The sequence below is a fragment of the Canis lupus genome, chromosome 9, assembly GCF_011100685.1.
Source record: "Canis lupus familiaris isolate Mischka breed German Shepherd chromosome 9, alternate assembly UU_Cfam_GSD_1.0, whole genome shotgun sequence".
Taxonomy (NCBI): domain Eukaryota; kingdom Metazoa; phylum Chordata; class Mammalia; order Carnivora; family Canidae; genus Canis; species Canis lupus.
In genome coordinates, this window is record NC_049230.1 from 21,391,800 (window position 1) to 21,411,677 (window position 19,878).

The following is a 19,878-nucleotide window of genomic DNA, read 5'->3' on the forward strand; positions in this document are numbered from 1 at the left end:
CTTCCCATACGTTCTCTGCCTTGGAAACGGAAGTACTCTGGCAGAGAATTCCAGATACGTCCTCTAGGAAGAGGATACTCTCTGTCACATGTAGTGTGTTAACTATTCCAAAGCATTTTTATATCTCTTGAGAAGGTGGCCATGATCAAAACCTCTTATTTTCTGCCCAGAGCCTTCCTAATCCTTGTCCTGCTGGGTGCCTTGGCAGTTGTCTTTATTATTCAGCTTTTCACCCAAAGATCAAGGTTTCAACCTTTGGGGAGGTCACCTAACTAACATCCGTCTTGATTTGGAAGAGTGCATCCTTTCTGCTCCGTTTTTGTTTTCATTCTCCTTTATCCTCCTTTTCTTGAAAATTCGGATGTGAATTTCCTGTAGCCTATGTGTCTTTATCTGACAGAACACAGGAAGTTGGGGAAGCCTGGTGGCTCAGTGGTTGAGCATCTGCCTTCAGCTCAGGTGGTGATCCTGGGGTCCTGGAATGGAGTCCCACATCGACCCCCCAACAGGGAGCCTGTGCTCCCTCTGCCTATGTCTCAGCCTCTCTCCCGGTGTCTCTCACGAAAAAAGACAGAAAATCTTAAAAGAAAGGAACACAGGAAATCGTTCTCTTTTTGTTTACAGCCTGAGGACTGTGATTGGTCAAAGCTGTCTATGCCTACTGCATAGGTACCTCAACTATCAGGACTCTACAAACTTCTCTTCTCTGAACAATGTCCAGGTCAGGAGATCAAATTGCCTCAACGTTTGAGAGCCTTGGATTGTGGCCTGAGCTTGTGTGCTTGCAAGGCCGATTCTTCCTACCAATTTCTTTAAGATGAATGAAATGAGGGGCACTTGGGTGGCGCAGTCAGTGAAGCATCCACTCTTGGTTTTGGCTCCGATCATGATCTCAGGGTTGTGAGACTGAGTCCTGGGTCAGGCTCTATGCTCATGGGGGGAGTCTGTTTGAGATTCTCTCTCCAGCTCCCTCTGCCTTTCCCACTCATGCTCTCTCTCAAAATATAAATGAATAAATGAATAAATGAATGAATGAATGAATAAATAAATAAATAAATAACTCTTAAAAAAAGAGATAAATGCAGTGATACCAGTACGCCAATCCATGACCACAAAGAACAGGTTCCCCTCGGCAAGAATGGGGCCAGGAACACTATATGTGCCAATGAACCTCATGTCAGAGAAGATGCAAAGCCCCTTTTCATTAGCCAGAACTCTTAAAGGCATATTGGTCATAAAGCTGAGAAGAATGTTTAGGAAGACGTTTGTAGACTGAAATGGTTCTCTATAGGAAAGATATAATAATTTCCTTTGTTATTGAAACAACTCAAAATGTATGCCCCATCACCAGGATTATTTCTATTTTTAGAAAGATGTAACTAAAAATGTCCTTGACCTGAAATCAAAGGACCTGCTTCTGTCAATTATTTGCTGTATGGTCAAGCATTTCCTGCTCTCTAAGTGAGAATGAAAATGGAATGATAATCTTGGCTCTGCCTGATTTGTGGGACAATTGTGATGACTGAATGAGATAATAAATATATTGAAGCTACAATTTACTTTTGGGCGTCATATCTACGTATACATATATATATACACATATATATGTATATATACATATATACATATACTTAAAGTAAAACTTCAAGAAGGACTTCATAAAGGAAGTGCTGTAATAACACACACACACGTACACACACACACACACACACACACACACACAGACAGGAAAAACGACATGAACATACAAACATTGGATGCAGGATGACACAGATTTTATTAGGAAAGAACGGAAGGAAGAAAGTTCAAAGCCATTGCAAAGGGCTTAGTAACCTGGCAGGACTTACTAACTATAATGCATCTATCTAAAAAGATGATCAGTACTGATCACTGCGGAGAGCTAACTATGCACTCATAAGAATGTGTTTCTATGCCGTAGAAGTGAAAGGTGATGATCACTTTTCGGAGACTGAGAGTGTGAATCAGTGGATGTTGACCAGCATCTGGGGTTGACCAAATGTTGTGGCTCAGCAATTGCTACAGTAAACCAGAGACACTAGAATACAATCAAATTGAAGTAGATTGCATTCCCTCCATAGACTCATAAGCATTGCTGAGAAAGATGACAGGGGCAGTGTAAGCATGTGTTCCCAGGAAAGCCGAGGGAGCAACTTCTTGTAAGACAGGAACTTTGGCAAAATGGCGTAGGATATATATTCCGGTGAGTGCTGAGTCTATAGCAAGTTGCTCAGCAGCAGCAAGGCTGGCAGCAGCTGGATCCACAGCCCTGGGCTAGGCACCCGGGCAGGCAGCAGCAGGTGGGCTGGTAGCAGGTTCTCCTGCAGATAACGGGGGTGCAGCAAGCTGGCTGGGAGCAGGGAGTGCAGCAGCAACTGGGGTGGCAGCAAGGCTGGCAGCAGCTGGACACACAGCATGTGGGCTTGCAGCAGGTGGTCCTACAGCAGGTGGTTTGACAGCAAGTTGGGCGGCAGCAGCAAGGCTGGCAGCAGCTGGACCCGCAGCCACTGGACCCACAGCAGCTGGGCTGGCAGCAGCTGGACACACAGCATGCGGGCTTGCAGCAGGTGGTCCTACAGCAGGTGGTCTGACAGCACGTTGGGCGGCAGCAGCAAGGCTGGCAGCAGCTGGACACACAGCATGCGGGCTTGCAGCAGGTGGTCCTACAGCAGGTGGTCTGACAGCACGTTGGGCGGCAGCAGCAAGGCTGGCAGCAGCTGGACCCGCAGCCGCTGGACCCACAGCAGCCGGGCTGGCAGCAGCTGGACACAGAGCATGCGGGCTTGCAGCACGTGGTCCTGCAGCAGGTGGTGTGACAGCACGTTGGGCGGCAGCAGCAAGGCTCGCAGCAGCTGGATCCACAGCAGCTGGGCTCGCAGCAGGTGGTCCTGCAGCACGTGGGCTGGCAGCACGGGGAGCAGCACGATTCACTCATGGTGTCGCAGGTGGAGGCGTGGGCTTCTGTTCTGAGGTGACGTTCTCAGATTCTGACTGATGCCTCCTTCCATTCTGGGGCTTTTATACACTGGACCCCCTCAACCCCAACGTATGGACCAATGGGCAGGACTTCCCTTGTTTATACCGTTTTCCATAGTCACTGGCGGCTGGTAGAAGAGGAAGTTCCCTAAGTGTTAGGAATCCCTAGAGAATGGGTGCTTAACATGTTTTAATTGAGAGTAACTCATAGGAAGATTGTCAGAGGGAAGCAAGGTGGTCAGTTAGCAGCCTCGTTCTTGCTTCCGGGGCCGTGGGATCACGTGATGCAGTTCCTGGGAAGTGGTTGGTGAGTCAGTTTCGTGCTCCTTGCCCAGCATTGGTAGTTTGGTTGCATGCAGACTGGGAGTATCCCTGAGGTGAAGGGAGCTTGATGGTTATATGTTCATAGTGATGAATTGCAATCATGCTGGAGCCCGAGTCTGTTTCCCCAAAGTGCCTCATTCCAGACGCCCGCAGGCATCTGTCTCTTGGAGCACCCTACCCCGTTTGCATAGGGCAGTGCATTCAAAGACACTTGGGTGGAGGACATCTGGCATCATGTCTTCCATATGTCAAGGCCGAATCAAGCAGGTGGATAGAAACAGGACTAAACCAGCATCCATGAACATACTTCCTGAGTGACCAGCAGTCCTGCTCTGATTTACCCAGAAATGAGTGTTTTCCCAGGCTGTGGGTATAAGCGGGGCATTTTGGGGTGAGTCGGTGACCCTCGTCCTAACCTTGTTAACCAGCAGAGTGAGATATTTAATGGCACTGACTCCACAGTTACTGTTTTCTCTTCCTCCCTCCCCCCGTGCCATCCCTTCTCCTCCTCTTTTCCCTCGTCTTTCTCCTCTGTCTTCCTTTAACACAAATTGTGCCCGCCTGCCTGCCTGCCATCGTGAAGGAGAAAATGTGGGGTCTGAGTGGAGAAAATCGTGGACTGTAGATGATGCCTTACACACGCCAGCCATAGAACTCAGATCTTCCTGTGTTCAGGACAATTTCTATGCAGCAGCAGATCCGCATCTCTATGCCTTGGGGCTGGCTGTTTTCATGCAACAGCAGGATGTCATGTTGCCTGGGTGTGTGCCGCACTGACAGAAACGCTCAACCAATGCTTCTGGAGAGTTGGTTTATGTGACTACAGGGCTGTCCTTGCTCCTGAAATAGGAGAATCCTGACATGGCTGTTTCTTTTTTTTTTTTTTTTTTTTTTCTGATATATTTCTCAGGATTGAGCCAGTTGAAAACTGTGACGCTGGCCTCCATCCTGTATCACTTCCCCACCTTCCAACCAGTGGGATCTGCCCTCCCTCCCGCAAGAAACCACATGCCTGAATGCTGTTCTTCAGAGTAGCTTCTGGGAAAAACCAAACTCTGACATTACCTATCTCTGTCCTGATTTCCTCACTTCTACCATGGGAACCTTAGGATGTACTTTAAGAATTCCTTCAAGGATTAGGAGGGAGGAGTTAAGTGGCAGAGAAGGAGGGGGCCATGGGCTTTCCTGATCCCTCCAACACAGCTCTGTTGAGGTCAGGTCACTTGGAACACCCAGGAAATTGATAGGAATGTGGGAAGAAGGACCTGTGTGGTTGGGGGCACATGGCCCCTGCAGGTATGAGGTGTGTTTAAGTGAATTGGGGGAGAGGAAAACTGTTGTGCCACGGAGGGGAGGGGGGCCGTTTCTGTGGGGAGAGGAAAGGGAGACAAAGAGAGAGGGGTTGAGAGAGTCCGGTGTTGGGTGCACACAAGAGGAAAAGTCCCGGGTGGGGGTGTAGCTCAGTGACAAGAGGAAAAGTCCCTGGGGCACGTGTGTGGCTCAGTTTGTTCAGAGTCTGACTTTGGCTCCGGTCATGATCTCTGGGTCCTGGGGCTGAGGCCAGCATCAGGCTCTCTCAGTGGGAGCTCAGTGAGAGACCTCTCGTCCCTTCCTTCTTTGTCCCACACTCCGGCAATGCTCGCTTTCTCTCTCTTTCTCTGTCTCTCTGTCTCTCAAAAAAAAAATAGATGGATGACACAAAATGTAGGAGAGATTTTCATGAGGCAACGTAAATACAGCTTATGTTTTGCCCAACACATGTAGCTAGTGAGTAGCAGAAGAGGAATTTGAATAGTGTTCTTAACGATTCCAATTCTCATAACCAAGATCTACCATCTTCTCTGATAGAGAAACTAATGATTGAACATAAAATTGGAGATGAAGAGTTGCACAATTATTGAAGGAGAGTAGTACAGAAAACGGATAATGCAAGCTAGCATCATCCTCTGAAGTTGGCACAAACAGACGTAGGCCCCAAAATGGGGTGGGGGTGGAAGCTAGAAGCTCTATAGAACCTTTCCCTAGATTTCTGTCTGGAAGTTTTATAGGTTTAGGCTTTACATTTGGGGCTATAATCTATTTGAGTCGGATGTTGTATATGATATGAGGGTTGGGTTGAAGTTTATTTTGAGGAGTGGGGGGACATGTCTGTTTAATTGTTCCAACACCATCTGTTTAAAAGACTACACTTTCTCTGCCTATAAACTTGGCACCTTTCTGCAAAATTCAATGCCTAATCAACGTGTGTCTATTTGTGGACTCTCGGTTTTGTTGCACTGATTTCTATGTTCATCATTTCATGTGTAGCCCACCAAACAGCTCTGTTTTTGAAACCAAGATGGAGTTTCAGTGCACATGCTATTTTGAACAAGTTACTTTCCTCAACACTGGTTTCCTCAGCTCCAATATGGAAGTAGTGATGCTCACTTTCCAGGATTGTATGACAAATAAAGACTGTGCAGGTAAAGCATCTCTCTGAGTGCCCAGTGTGTGGCAGGTCCTCAGGAAATGTCAGGAATTCTTCCCATACGTTCTCTGCCTTGGAAACGGAAGTACTCTGGCAGAGAATTCCAGATACGTCCTCTAGGAAGAGGATACTCTCTGTCACATGTAGTGTGTTAACTATTCCAAAGCATTTTTATATCTCTTGAGAAGGTGGCCATGATCAAAACCTCTTATTTTCTGCCCAGAGCCTTCCTAATCCTTGTCCTGCTGGGTGCCTTGGCAGTTGTCTTTATTATTCAGCTTTTCACCCAAAGATCAAGGTTTCAACCTTTGGGGAGGTCACCTAACTAACATCCGTCTTGATTTGGAAGAGTGCATCCTTTCTGCTCCGTTTTTGTTTTCATTCTCCTTTATCCTCCTTTTCTTGAAAATTCGGATTTGAATTTCCTGTAGCCTATGTGTCTTTATCTGACAGAACACAGGAAGTTGGGGAAGCCTGGTGGCTCAGTGGTTGAGCATCTGCCTTCAGCTCAGGTGGTGATCCTGGGGTCCTGGAATGGAGTCCCACATCGACCCCCCAACAGGGAGCCTGTGCTCCCTCTGCCTATGTCTCAGCCTCTCTCCCGGTGTCTCTCACGAAGAAAGACAGAAAATCTTAAAAGAAAGGAACACAGGAAATCGTTCTCTTTTTGTTTACAGCCTGAGGACTGTGATTGGTCAAAGCTGTCTATGCCTACTGCATAGGTACCTCAACTATCAGGACTCTACAAACTTCTCTTCTCTGAACAATGTCCAGGTCAGGAGATCAAATTGCCTCAACGTTTGAGAGCCTTGGATTGTGGCCTGAGCTTGTGTGCTTGCAAGGCCGATTCTTCCTACCAATTTCTTTAAGATGAATGAAATGAGGGGCACTTGGGTGGCGCAGTCAGTGAAGCATCCACTCTTGGTTTTGGCTCCGATCATGATCTCAGGGTTGTGAGACTGAGTCCTGGGTCAGGCTCTATGCTCATGGGGGGAGTCTGTTTGAGATTCTCTCTCCAGCTCCCTCTGCCTTTCCCACTCATGCTCTCTCTCAAAATATAAATGAATAAATGAATAAATGAATGAATGAATGAATGAATAAATAAATAAATAAATAACTCTTAAAAAAAGAGATAAATGCAGTGATACCAGTACGCCAATCCATGACCACAAAGAACAGGTTCCCCTCGGCAAGAATGGGGCCAGGAACACTATATGTGCCAATGAACCTCATGTCAGAGAAGATGCAAAGCCCCTTTTCATTAGCCAGAACTCTTAAAGGCATATTGGTCATAAAGCTGAGAAGAATGTTTAGGAAGAGGTTTGTAGACTGAAATGGTTCTCTATAGGAAAGATATAATAATTTCCTTTGTTATTGAAACAACTCAAAATGTATGCCCCATCACCAGGATTATTTCTATTTTTAGAAAGATGTAACTAAAAATGTCCTTGACCTGAAATCAAAGGACCTGCTTCTGTCAATTATTTGCTGTATGGTCAAGCATTTCCTGCTCTCTAAGTGAGAATGAAAATGGAATGATAATCTTGGCTCTGCCTGATTTGTGGGACAATTGTGATGACTGAATGAGATAATAAATATATTGAAGCTACAATTTACTTTTGGGCGTCATATCTACGTATACATATATATATATACACATATATATGTATATATACATATATACATATACTTAAAGTAAAACTTCAAGAAGGACTTCATAAAGGAAGTGCTGTAATAACACACACACACGTACACACACACACACACACACACACACACAGACAGGAAAAACGACATGAACATACAAACATTGGATGCAGGATGACACAGATTTTATTAGGAAAGAACGGAAGGAAGAAAGTTCAAAGCCATTGCAAAGGGCTTAGTAACCTGGCAGGACTTACTAACTATAATGCATCTATCTAAAAAGATGATCAGTACTGATCACTGCGGAGAGCTAACTATGCACTCATAAGAATGTGTTTCTATGCCGTAGAAGTGAAAGGTGATGATCACTTTTCGGAGACTGAGAGTGTGAATCAGTGGATGTTGACCAGCATCTGGGGTTGACCAAATGTTGTGGCTCAGCAATTGCTACAGTAAACCAGAGACACTAGAATACAATCAAATTGAAGTAGATTGCATTCCCTCCATAGACTCATAAGCATTGCTGAGAAAGATGACAGGGGCAGTGTAAGCATGTGTTCCCAGGAAAGCCGAGGGAGCAACTTCTTGTAAGACAGGAACTTTGGCAAAATGGCGTAGGATATATATTCCGGTGAGTGCTGAGTCTATAGCAAGTTGCTCAGCAGCAGCAAGGCTGGCAGCAGCTGGATCCACAGCCCTGGGCTAGGCACCCGGGCAGGCAGCAGCAGGTGGGCTGGTAGCAGGTTCTCCTGCAGATAACGGGGGTGCAGCAAGCTGGCTGGGAGCAGGGAGTGCAGCAGCAACTGGGGTGGCAGCAAGGCTGGCAGCAGCTGGACACACAGCATGTGGGCTTGCAGCAGGTGGTCCTACAGCAGGTGGTTTGACAGCAAGTTGGGCGGCAGCAGCAAGGCTGGCAGCAGCTGGACCCGCAGCCACTGGACCCACAGCAGCTGGGCTGGCAGCAGCTGGACACACAGCATGCGGGCTTGCAGCAGGTGGTCCTACAGCAGGTGGTCTGACAGCACGTTGGGCGGCAGCAGCAAGGCTGGCAGCAGCTGGACACACAGCATGCGGGCTTGCAGCAGGTGGTCCTACAGCAGGTGGTCTGACAGCACGTTGGGCGGCAGCAGCAAGGCTGGCAGCAGCTGGACCCGCAGCCGCTGGACCCACAGCAGCCGGGCTGGCAGCAGCTGGACACAGAGCATGCGGGCTTGCAGCACGTGGTCCTGCAGCAGGTGGTGTGACAGCACGTTGGGCGGCAGCAGCAAGGCTCGCAGCAGCTGGATCCACAGCAGCTGGGCTCGCAGCAGGTGGTCCTGCAGCACGTGGGCTGGCAGCACGGGGAGCAGCACGATTCACTCATGGTGTCGCAGGTGGAGGCGTGGGCTTCTGTTCTGAGGTGACGTTCTCAGATTCTGACTGATGCCTCCTTCCATTCTGGGGCTTTTATACACTGGACCCCCTCAACCCCAACGTATGGACCAATGGGCAGGACTTCCCTTGTTTATACCGTTTTCCATAGTCACTGGCGGCTGGTAGAAGAGGAAGTTCCCTAAGTGTTAGGAATCCCTAGAGAATGGGTGCTTAACATGTTTTAATTGAGAGTAACTCATAGGAAGATTGTCAGAGGGAAGCAAGGTGGTCACGTTAGCAGCCTCGTTCTTGCTTCCGGGGCCGTGGGATCACGTGATGCAGTTCCTGGGAAGTGGTTGGTGAGTCAGTTTCGTGCTCCTTGCCCAGCATTGGTAGTTTGGTTGCATGCAGACTGGGAGTATCCCTGAGGTGAAGGGAGCTTGATGGTTATATGTTCATAGTGATGAATTGCAATCATGCTGGAGCCCGAGTCTGTTTCCCCAAAGTGCCTCATTCCAGACGCCCGCAGGCATCTGTCTCTTGGAGCACCCTACCCCGTTTGCATAGGGCAGTGCATTCAAAGACACTTGGGTGGAGGACATCTGGCATCATGTCTTCCATATGTCAAGGCCGAATCAAGCAGGTGGATAGAAACAGGACTAAACCAGCATCCATGAACATACTTCCTGAGTGACCAGCAGTCCTGCTCTGATTTACCCAGAAATGAGTGTTTTCCCAGGCTGTGGGTATAAGCGGGGCATTTTGGGGTGAGTCGGTGACCCTCGTCCTAACCTTGTTAACCAGCAGAGTGAGATATTTAATGGCACTGACTCCACAGTTACTGTTTTCTCTTCCTCCCTCCCCCCGTGCCATCCCTTCTCCTCCTCTTTTCCCTCGTCTTTCTCCTCTGTCTTCCTTTAACACAAATTGTGCCCGCCTGCCTGCCTGCCATCGTGAAGGAGAAAATGTGGGGTCTGAGTGGAGAAAATCGTGGACTGTAGATGATGCCTTACACACGCCAGCCATAGAACTCAGATCTTCCTGTGTTCAGGACAATTTCTATGCAGCAGCAGATCCGCATCTCTATGCCTTGGGGCTGGCTGTTTTCATGCAACAGCAGGATGTCATGTTGCCTGGGTGTGTGCCGCACTGACAGAAACGCTCAACCAATGCTTCTGGAGAGTTGGTTTATGTGACTACAGGGCTGTCCTTGCTCCTGAAATAGGAGAATCCTGACATGGCTGTTTCTTTTTTTTTTTTTTTTTTTTTTTCTGATATATTTCTCAGGATTGAGCCAGTTGAAAACTGTGACGCTGGCCTCCATCCTGTATCACTTCCCCACCTTCCAACCAGTGGGATCTGCCCTCCCTCCCGCAAGAAACCACATGCCTGAATGCTGTTCTTCAGAGTAGCTTCTGGGAAAAACCAAACTCTGACATTACCTATCTCTGTCCTGATTTCCTCACTTCTACCATGGGAACCTTAGGATGTACTTTAAGAATTCCTTCAAGGATTAGGAGGGAGGAGTTAAGTGGCAGAGAAGGAGGGGGCCATGGGCTTTCCTGATCCCTCCAACACAGCTCTGTTGAGGTCAGGTCACTTGGAACACCCAGGAAATTGATAGGAATGTGGGAAGAAGGACCTGTGTGGTTGGGGGCACATGGCCCCTGCAGGTATGAGGTGTGTTTAAGTGAATTGGGGGAGAGGAAAACTGTTGTGCCACGGAGGGGAGGGGGGCCGTTTCTGTGGGGAGAGGAAAGGGAGACAAAGAGAGAGGGGTTGAGAGAGTCCGGTGTTGGGTGCACACAAGAGGAAAAGTCCCGGGTGGGGGTGTAGCTCAGTGACAAGAGGAAAAGTCCCTGGGGCACGTGTGTGGCTCAGTTTGTTCAGAGTCTGACTTTGGCTCCGGTCATGATCTCTGGGTCCTGGGGCTGAGGCCAGCATCAGGCTCTCTCAGTGGGAGCTCAGTGAGAGACCTCTCGTCCCTTCCTTCTTTGTCCCACACTCCGGCAATGCTCGCTTTCTCTCTCTTTCTCTGTCTCTCTGTCTCTCAAAAAAAAAATAGATGGATGACACAAAATGTAGGAGAGATTTTCATGAGGCAACGTAAATACAGCTTATGTTTTGCCCAACACATGTAGCTAGTGAGTAGCAGAAGAGGAATTTGAATAGTGTTCTTAACGATTCCAATTCTCATAACCAAGATCTATCGTCTTCTCTGATAGAGAAACTAATGATTGAACATAAAATTGGAGATGAAGAGTTGCACAATTATTGAAGGAGAGTAGTACAGAAAACGGATAATGCAAGCTAGCATCATCCTCTGAAGTTGGCACAAACAGACGTAGGCCCCAAAATGGGGTGGGGGTGGAAGCTAGAAGCTCTATAGAACCTTTCCCTAGATTTCTGTCTGCAAGTTTTATAGGTTTAGGCTTTACATTTGGGGCTATAATCTATTTGAGTCGGATGTTGTATATGATATGAGGGTTGGGTTGAAGTTTATTTTGAGGAGTGGGGGGACATGTCTGTTTAATTGTTCCAACACCATCTGTTTAAAAGACTACACTTTCTCTGCCTATAAACTTGGCACCTTTCTGCAAAATTCAATGCCTAATCAACGTGTGTCTATTTGTGGACTCTCGGTTTTGTTGCACTGATTTCTATGTTCATCATTTCATGTGTAGCCCACCAAACAGCTCTGTTTTTGAAACCAAGATGGAGTTTCAGTGCACATGCAATTTTGAACAAGTTACTTTCCTCAACACTGGTTTCCTCAGCTCCAATATGGAAGTAGTGATGCTCACTTTCCAGGATTGTATGACAAATAAAGACTGTGCAGGTAAAGCATCTCTCTGAGTGCCCAGTGTGTGGCAGGTCCTCAGGAAATGTCAGGAATTCTTCCCATACGTTCTCTGCCTTGGAAACGGAAGTACTCTGGCAGAGAATTCCAGATACGTCCTCTAGGAAGAGGATACTCTCTGTCACATGTAGTGTGTTAACTATTCCAAAGCATTTTTATATCTCTTGAGAAGGTGGCCATGATCAAAACCTCTTATTTTCTGCCCAGAGCCTTCCTAATCCTTGTCCTGCTGGGTGCCTTGGCAGTTGTCTTTATTATTCAGCTTTTCACCCAAAGATCAAGGTTTCAACCTTTGGGGAGGTCACCTAACTAACATCCGTCTTGATTTGGAAGAGTGCATCCTTTCTGCTCCGTTTTTGTTTTCATTCTCCTTTATCCTCCTTTTCTTGAAAATTCGGATTTGAATTTCCTGTAGCCTATGTGTCTTTATCTGACAGAACACAGGAAGTTGGGGAAGCCTGGTGGCTCAGTGGTTGAGCATCTGCCTTCAGCTCAGGTGGTGATCCTGGGGTCCTGGAATGGAGTCCCACATCGACCCCCCAACAGGGAGCCTGTGCTCCCTCTGCCTATGTCTCAGCCTCTCTCCCGGTGTCTCTCACGAAGAAAGACAGAAAATCTTAAAAGAAAGGAACACAGGAAATCGTTCTCTTTTTGTTTACAGCCTGAGGACTGTGATTGGTCAAAGCTGTCTATGCCTACTGCATAGGTACCTCAACTATCAGGACTCTACAAACTTCTCTTCTCTGAACAATGTCCAGGTCAGGAGATCAAATTGCCTCAACGTTTGAGAGCCTTGGATTGTGGCCTGAGCTTGTGTGCTTGCAAGGCCGATTCTTCCTACCAATTTCTTTAAGATGAATGAAATGAGGGGCACTTGGGTGGCGCAGTCAGTGAAGCATCCACTCTTGGTTTTGGCTCCGATCATGATCTCAGGGTTGTGAGACTGAGTCCTGGGTCAGGCTCTATGCTCATGGGGGGAGTCTGTTTGAGATTCTCTCTCCAGCTCCCTCTGCCTTTCCCACTCATGCTCTCTCTCAAAATATAAATGAATAAATGAATAAATGAATGAATGAATGAATGAATAAATAAATAAATAAATAACTCTTAAAAAAAGAGATAAATGCAGTGATACCAGTACGCCAATCCATGACCACAAAGAACAGGTTCCCCTCGGCAAGAATGGGGCCAGGAACACTATATGTGCCAATGAACCTCATGTCAGAGAAGATGCAAAGCCCCTTTTCATTAGCCAGAACTCTTAAAGGCATATTGGTCATAAAGCTGAGAAGAATGTTTAGGAAGAGGTTTGTAGACTGAAATGGTTCTCTATAGGAAAGATATAATAATTTCCTTTGTTATTGAAACAACTCAAAATGTATGCCCCATCACCAGGATTATTTCTATTTTTAGAAAGATGTAACTAAAAATGTCCTTGACCTGAAATCAAAGGACCTGCTTCTGTCAATTATTTGCTGTATGGTCAAGCATTTCCTGCTCTCTAAGTGAGAATGAAAATGGAATGATAATCTTGGCTCTGCCTGATTTGTGGGACAATTGTGATGACTGAATGAGATAATAAATATATTGAAGCTACAATTTACTTTTGGGCGTCATATCTACGTATACATATATATATATACACATATATATGTATATATACATATATACATATACTTAAAGTAAAACTTCAAGAAGGACTTCATAAAGGAAGTGCTGTAATAACACACACACACGTACACACACACACACACACACACACACACAGACAGGAAAAACGACATGAACATACAAACATTGGATGCAGGATGACACAGATTTTATTAGGAAAGAACGGAAGGAAGAAAGTTCAAAGCCATTGCAAAGGGCTTAGTAACCTGGCAGGACTTACTAACTATAATGCATCTATCTAAAAAGATGATCAGTACTGATCACTGCGGAGAGCTAACTATGCACTCATAAGAATGTGTTTCTATGCCGTAGAAGTGAAAGGTGATGATCACTTTTCGGAGACTGAGAGTGTGAATCAGTGGATGTTGACCAGCATCTGGGGTTGACCAAATGTTGTGGCTCAGCAATTGCTACAGTAAACCAGAGACACTAGAATACAATCAAATTGAAGTAGATTGCATTCCCTCCATAGACTCATAAGCATTGCTGAGAAAGATGACAGGGGCAGTGTAAGCATGTGTTCCCAGGAAAGCCGAGGGAGCAACTTCTTGTAAGACAGGAACTTTGGCAAAATGGCGTAGGATATATATTCCGGTGAGTGCTGAGTCTATAGCAAGTTGCTCAGCAGCAGCAAGGCTGGCAGCAGCTGGATCCACAGCCCTGGGCTAGGCACCCGGGCAGGCAGCAGCAGGTGGGCTGGTAGCAGGTTCTCCTGCAGATAACGGGGGTGCAGCAAGCTGGCTGGGAGCAGGGAGTGCAGCAGCAACTGGGGTGGCAGCAAGGCTGGCAGCAGCTGGACACACAGCATGTGGGCTTGCAGCAGGTGGTCCTACAGCAGGTGGTTTGACAGCAAGTTGGGCGGCAGCAGCAAGGCTGGCAGCAGCTGGACCCGCAGCCACTGGACCCACAGCAGCTGGGCTGGCAGCAGCTGGACACACAGCATGCGGGCTTGCAGCAGGTGGTCCTACAGCAGGTGGTCTGACAGCACGTTGGGCGGCAGCAGCAAGGCTGGCAGCAGCTGGACACACAGCATGCGGGCTTGCAGCAGGTGGTCCTACAGCAGGTGGTCTGACAGCACGTTGGGCGGCAGCAGCAAGGCTGGCAGCAGCTGGACCCGCAGCCGCTGGACCCACAGCAGCCGGGCTGGCAGCAGCTGGACACAGAGCATGCGGGCTTGCAGCACGTGGTCCTGCAGCAGGTGGTGTGACAGCACGTTGGGCGGCAGCAGCAAGGCTCGCAGCAGCTGGATCCACAGCAGCTGGGCTCGCAGCAGGTGGTCCTGCAGCACGTGGGCTGGCAGCACGGGGAGCAGCACGATTCACTCATGGTGTCGCAGGTGGAGGCGTGGGCTTCTGTTCTGAGGTGACGTTCTCAGATTCTGACTGATGCCTCCTTCCATTCTGGGGCTTTTATACACTGGACCCCCTCAACCCCAACGTATGGACCAATGGGCAGGACTTCCCTTGTTTATACCGTTTTCCATAGTCACTGGCGGCTGGTAGAAGAGGAAGTTCCCTAAGTGTTAGGAATCCCTAGAGAATAGGGTGCTTAACATGTTTTAATTGAGAGTAACTCATAGGAAGATTGTCAGAGGGAAGCAAGGTGGTCAGTTAGCAGCCTCGTTCTTGCTTCCGGGGCCGTGGGATCACGTGATGCAGTTCCTGGGAAGTGGTTGGTGAGTCAGTTTCGTGCTCCTTGCCCAGCATTGGTAGTTTGGTTGCATGCAGACTGGGAGTATCCCTGAGGTGAAGGGAGCTTGATGGTTATATGTTCATAGTGATGAATTGCAATCATGCTGGAGCCCGAGTCTGTTTCCCCAAAGTGCCTCATTCCAGACGCCCGCAGGCATCTGTCTCTTGGAGCACCCTACCCCGTTTGCATAGGGCAGTGCATTCAAAGACACTTGGGTGGAGGACATCTGGCATCATGTCTTCCATATGTCAAGGCCGAATCAAGCAGGTGGATAGAAACAGGACTAAACCAGCATCCATGAACATACTTCCTGAGTGACCAGCAGTCCTGCTCTGATTTACCCAGAAATGAGTGTTTTCCCAGGCTGTGGGTATAAGCGGGGCATTTTGGGGTGAGTCGGTGACCCTCGTCCTAACCTTGTTAACCAGCAGAGTGAGATATTTAATGGCACTGACTCCACAGTTACTGTTTTCTCTTCCTCCCTCCCCCCGTGCCATCCCTTCTCCTCCTCTTTTCCCTCGTCTTTCTCCTCTGTCTTCCTTTAACACAAATTGTGCCCGCCTGCCTGCCTGCCATCGTGAAGGAGAAAATGTGGGGTCTGAGTGGAGAAAATCGTGGACTGTAGATGATGCCTTACACACGCCAGCCATAGAACTCAGATCTTCCTGTGTTCAGGACAATTTCTATGCAGCAGCAGATCCGCATCTCTATGCCTCGGGGCTGGCTGTTTTCATGCAACAGCAGGATGTCATGTTGCCTGGGTGTGTGCCGCACTGACAGAAACGCTCAACCAATGCTTCTGGAGAGTTGGTTTATGTGACTACAGGGCTGTCCTTGCTCCTGAAATAGGAGAATCCTGACATGGCTCTTTCTTTTTTTTTTTTTTTTTTTTTTCTGATATATTTCTCAGGATTGAGCCAGTTGAAAACTGTGACGCTGGCCTCCATCCTGTATCACTTCCCCACCTTCCAACCAGTGGGATCTGCCCTCCCTCCCGCAAGAAACCACATGCCTGAATGCTGTTCTTCAGAGTAGCTTCTGGGAAAAACCAAACTCTGACATTACCTATCTCTGTCCTGATTTCCTCACTTCTACCATGGGAACCTTAGGATGTACTTTAAGAATTCCTTCAAGGATTAGGAGGGAGGAGTTAAGTGGCAGAGAAGGAGGGGGCCATGGGCTTTCCTGATCCCTCCAACACAGCTCTGTTGAGGTCAGGTCACTTGGAACACCCAGGAAATTGATAGGAATGTGGGAAGAAGGACCTGTGTGGTTGGGGGCACATGGCCCCTGCAGGTATGAGGTGTGTTTAAGTGAATTGGGGGAGAGGAAAACTGTTGTGCCACGGAGGGGAGGGGGGCCGTTTCTGTGGGGAGAGGAAAGGGAGACAAAGAGAGAGGGGTTGAGAGAGTCCGGTGTTGGGTGCACACAAGAGGAAAAGTCCCGGGTGGGGGTGTAGCTCAGTGACAAGAGGAAAAGTCCCTGGGGCACGTGTGTGGCTCAGTTTGTTCAGAGTCTGACTTTGGCTCCGGTCATGATCTCTGGGTCCTGGGGCTGAGGCCAGCATCAGGCTCTCTCAGTGGGAGCTCAGTGAGAGACCTCTCGTCCCTTCCTTCTTTGTCCCACACTCCGGCAATGCTCGCTTTCTCTCTCTTTCTCTGTCTCTCTGTCTCTCAAAAAAAAAATAGATGGATGACACAAAATGTAGGAGAGATTTTCATGAGGCAACGTAAATACAGCTTATGTTTTGCCCAACACATGTAGCTAGTGAGTAGCAGAAGAGGAATTTGAATAGTGTTCTTAACGATTCCAATTCTCATAACCAAGATCTACCGTCTTCTCTGATAGAGAAACTAATGATTGAACATAAAATTGGAGATGAAGAGTTGCACAATTATTGAAGGAGAGTAGTACAGAAAACGGATAATGCAAGCTAGCATCATCCTCTGAAGTTGGCACAAACAGACGTAGGCCCCAAAATGGGGTGGGGGTGGAAGCTAGAAGCTCTATAGAACCTTTCCCTAGATTTCTGTCTGCAAGTTTTATAGGTTTAGGCTTTACATTTGGGGCTATAATCTATTTGAGTCGGATGTTGTATATGATATGAGGGTTGGGTTGAAGTTTATTTTGAGGAGTGGGGGGACATGTCTGTTTAATTGTTCCAACACCATCTGTTTAAAAGACTACACTTTCTCTGCCTATAAACTTGGCACCTTTCTGCAAAATTCAATGCCTAATCAACGTGTGTCTATTTGTGGACTCTCGGTTTTGTTGCACTGATTTCTATGTTCATCATTTCATGTGTAGCCCACCAAACAGCTCTGTTTTTGAAACCAAGATGGAGTTTCAGTGCACATGCAATTTTGAACAAGTTACTTTCCTCAACACTGGTTTCCTCAGCTCCAATATGGAAGTAGTGATGCTCACTTTCCAGGATTGTATGACAAATAAAGACTGTGCAGGTAAAGCATCTCTCTGAGTGCCCAGTGTGTGGCAGGTCCTCAGGAAATGTCAGGAATTCTTCCCATACGTTCTCTGCCTTGGAAACGGAAGTACTCTGGCAGAGAATTCCAGATACGTCCTCTAGGAAGAGGATACTCTCTGTCACATGTAGTGTGTTAACTATTCCAAAGCATTTTTATATCTCTTGAGAAGGTGGCCATGATCAAAACCTCTTATTTTCTGCCCAGAGCCTTCCTAATCCTTGTCCTGCTGGGTGCCTTGGCAGTTGTCTTTATTATTCAGCTTTTCACCCAAAGATCAAGGTTTCAACCTTTGGGGAGGTCACCTAACTAACATCCGTCTTGATTTGGAAGAGTGCATCCTTTCTGCTCCGTTTTTGTTTTCATTCTCCTTTATCCTCCTTTTCTTGAAAATTCGGATTTGAATTTCCTGTAGCCTATGTGTCTTTATCTGACAGAACACAGGAAGTTGGGGAAGCCTGGTGGCTCAGTGGTTGAGCATCTGCCTTCAGCTCAGGTGGTGATCCTGGGGTCCTGGAATGGAGTCCCACATCGACCCCCCAACAGGGAGCCTGTGCTCCCTCTGCCTATGTCTCAGCCTCTCTCCCGGTGTCTCTCACGAAGAAAGACAGAAAATCTTAAAAGAAAGGAACACAGGAAATCGTTCTCTTTTTGTTTACAGCCTGAGGACTGTGATTGGTCAAAGCTGTCTATGCCTACTGCATAGGTACCTCAACTATCAGGACTCTACAAACTTCTCTTCTCTGAACAATGTCCAGGTCAGGAGATCAAATTGCCTCAACGTTTGAGAGCCTTGGATTGTGGCCTGAGCTTGTGTGCTTGCAAGGCCGATTCTTCCTACCAATTTCTTTAAGATGAATGAAATGAGGGGCACTTGGGTGGCGCAGTCAGTGAAGCATCCACTCTTGGTTTTGGCTCCGATCATGATCTCAGGGTTGTGAGACTGAGTCCTGGGTCAGGCTCTATGCTCATGGGGGGAGTCTGTTTGAGATTCTCTCTCCAGCTCCCTCTGCCTTTCCCACTCATGCTCTCTCTCAAAATATAAATGAATAAATGAATAAATGAATGAATGAATGAATGAATAAATAAATAAATAAATAACTCTTAAAAAAAGAGATAAATGCAGTGATACCAGTACGCCAATCCATGACCACAAAGAACAGGTTCCCCTCGGCAAGAATGGGGCCAGGAACACTATATGTGCCAATGAACCTCATGTCAGAGAAGATGCAAAGCCCCTTTTCATTAGCCAGAACTCTTAAGGCATATTGGTCATAAAGCTGAGAAGAATGTTTAGGAAGAGGTTTGTAGACTGAAATGGTTCTCTATAGGAAAGATATAATAATTTCCTTTGTTATTGAAACAACTCAAAATGTATGCCCCATCACCAGGATTATTTCTATTTTTAGAAAGATGTAACTAAAAATGTCCTTGACCTGAAATCAAAGGACCTGCTTCTGTCAATTATTGGCTGTATGGTCAAGCATTTCCTGCTCTCTAAGTGAGAATGAAAATGGAATGATAATCTTGGCTCTGCCTGATTTGTGGGACAATTGTGATGACTGAATGAGATAATAAATATATTGAAGCTACAATTTACTTTTGGGCGTCATATCTACGTATACATATATATATATACACATATATATGTATATATACATATATACATATACTTAAAGTAAAACTTCAAGAAGGACTTCATAAGTAAGTGCTGTAATAACACACACACACGTACACACACACACACACACACACACACACAGACAGGAAAAACGACATGAACATACAAACATTGGATGCAGGATGACACAGATTTTATTAGGAAAGAACGGAAGGAAGAAAGTTCAAAGCCATTGCAAAGGGCTTAGTAACCTGGCAGGACTTACTAACTATAATGCATCTATCTAAAAAGATGATCAGTACTGATCACTGCGGAGAGCTAACTATGCACTCATAAGAATGTGTTTCTATGCCGTAGAAGTGAAAGGTGATGATCACTTTTCGGAGACTGAGAGTGTGAATCAGTGGATGTTGACCAGCATCTGGGGTTGACCAAATGTTGTGGCTCAGCAATTGCTACAGTAAACCAAGAGACACTAGAATACAATCAAATTGAAGTAGATTGCATTCCCTCCATAGACTCATAAGCATTGCTGAGAAAGATGACAGGGGCAGTGTAAGCATGTGTTTCCCAGGAAAGCCGAGGGAGCAACTTCTTGTAAGACAGGAACTTTGGCAAAATGGCGTAGGATATATATTCCGGTGAGTGCTGAGTCTATAGCAAGTGCTCAGCAGCGCAAGCAGCTGGCAGCAGCTGGATCCACAGCCCTGGGCTAGGCCACCCGGGCAGGCAGCAGCAGGTGGGCTGGTAGCAGGTTCTCTATGCAGCT

At 47.0% G+C, this 19,878-nt stretch overlaps 3 protein-coding genes across 3 annotated transcripts; all 3 read right to left on the bottom strand.

Moving 5' to 3' along the window:
- Positions 1–1,753: 1,753 nt before the first annotated feature.
- LOC119876601 (keratin-associated protein 4-12-like) lies at positions 1,754–3,151 on the bottom strand. The gene has a single exon (XM_038546108.1). It carries the CDS (start codon positions 2,951–2,953, stop codon positions 2,249–2,251), a length of 705 nt encoding a protein of 234 aa, XP_038402036.1. The 5' UTR covers positions 2,954–3,151; the 3' UTR covers positions 1,754–2,248.
- Positions 3,152–7,595: 4,444 nt separating this feature from the next.
- LOC119876602 (keratin-associated protein 4-2-like) lies at positions 7,596–9,001 on the bottom strand. Its single transcript, XM_038546109.1, has one exon. The coding sequence runs from the start codon at positions 8,793–8,795 to the stop codon at positions 8,091–8,093; it is 705 nt and encodes a 234-aa protein (XP_038402037.1). The 5' UTR covers positions 8,796–9,001; the 3' UTR covers positions 7,596–8,090.
- Positions 9,002–13,439: 4,438 nt separating this feature from the next.
- Positions 13,440–14,805, bottom strand: LOC119876603 (keratin-associated protein 4-12-like). The gene has a single exon (XM_038546110.1). It carries the CDS (start codon positions 14,637–14,639, stop codon positions 13,935–13,937), a length of 705 nt encoding a protein of 234 aa, XP_038402038.1. The 5' UTR covers positions 14,640–14,805; the 3' UTR covers positions 13,440–13,934.
- Positions 14,806–19,878: the final 5,073 nt, after the last annotated feature.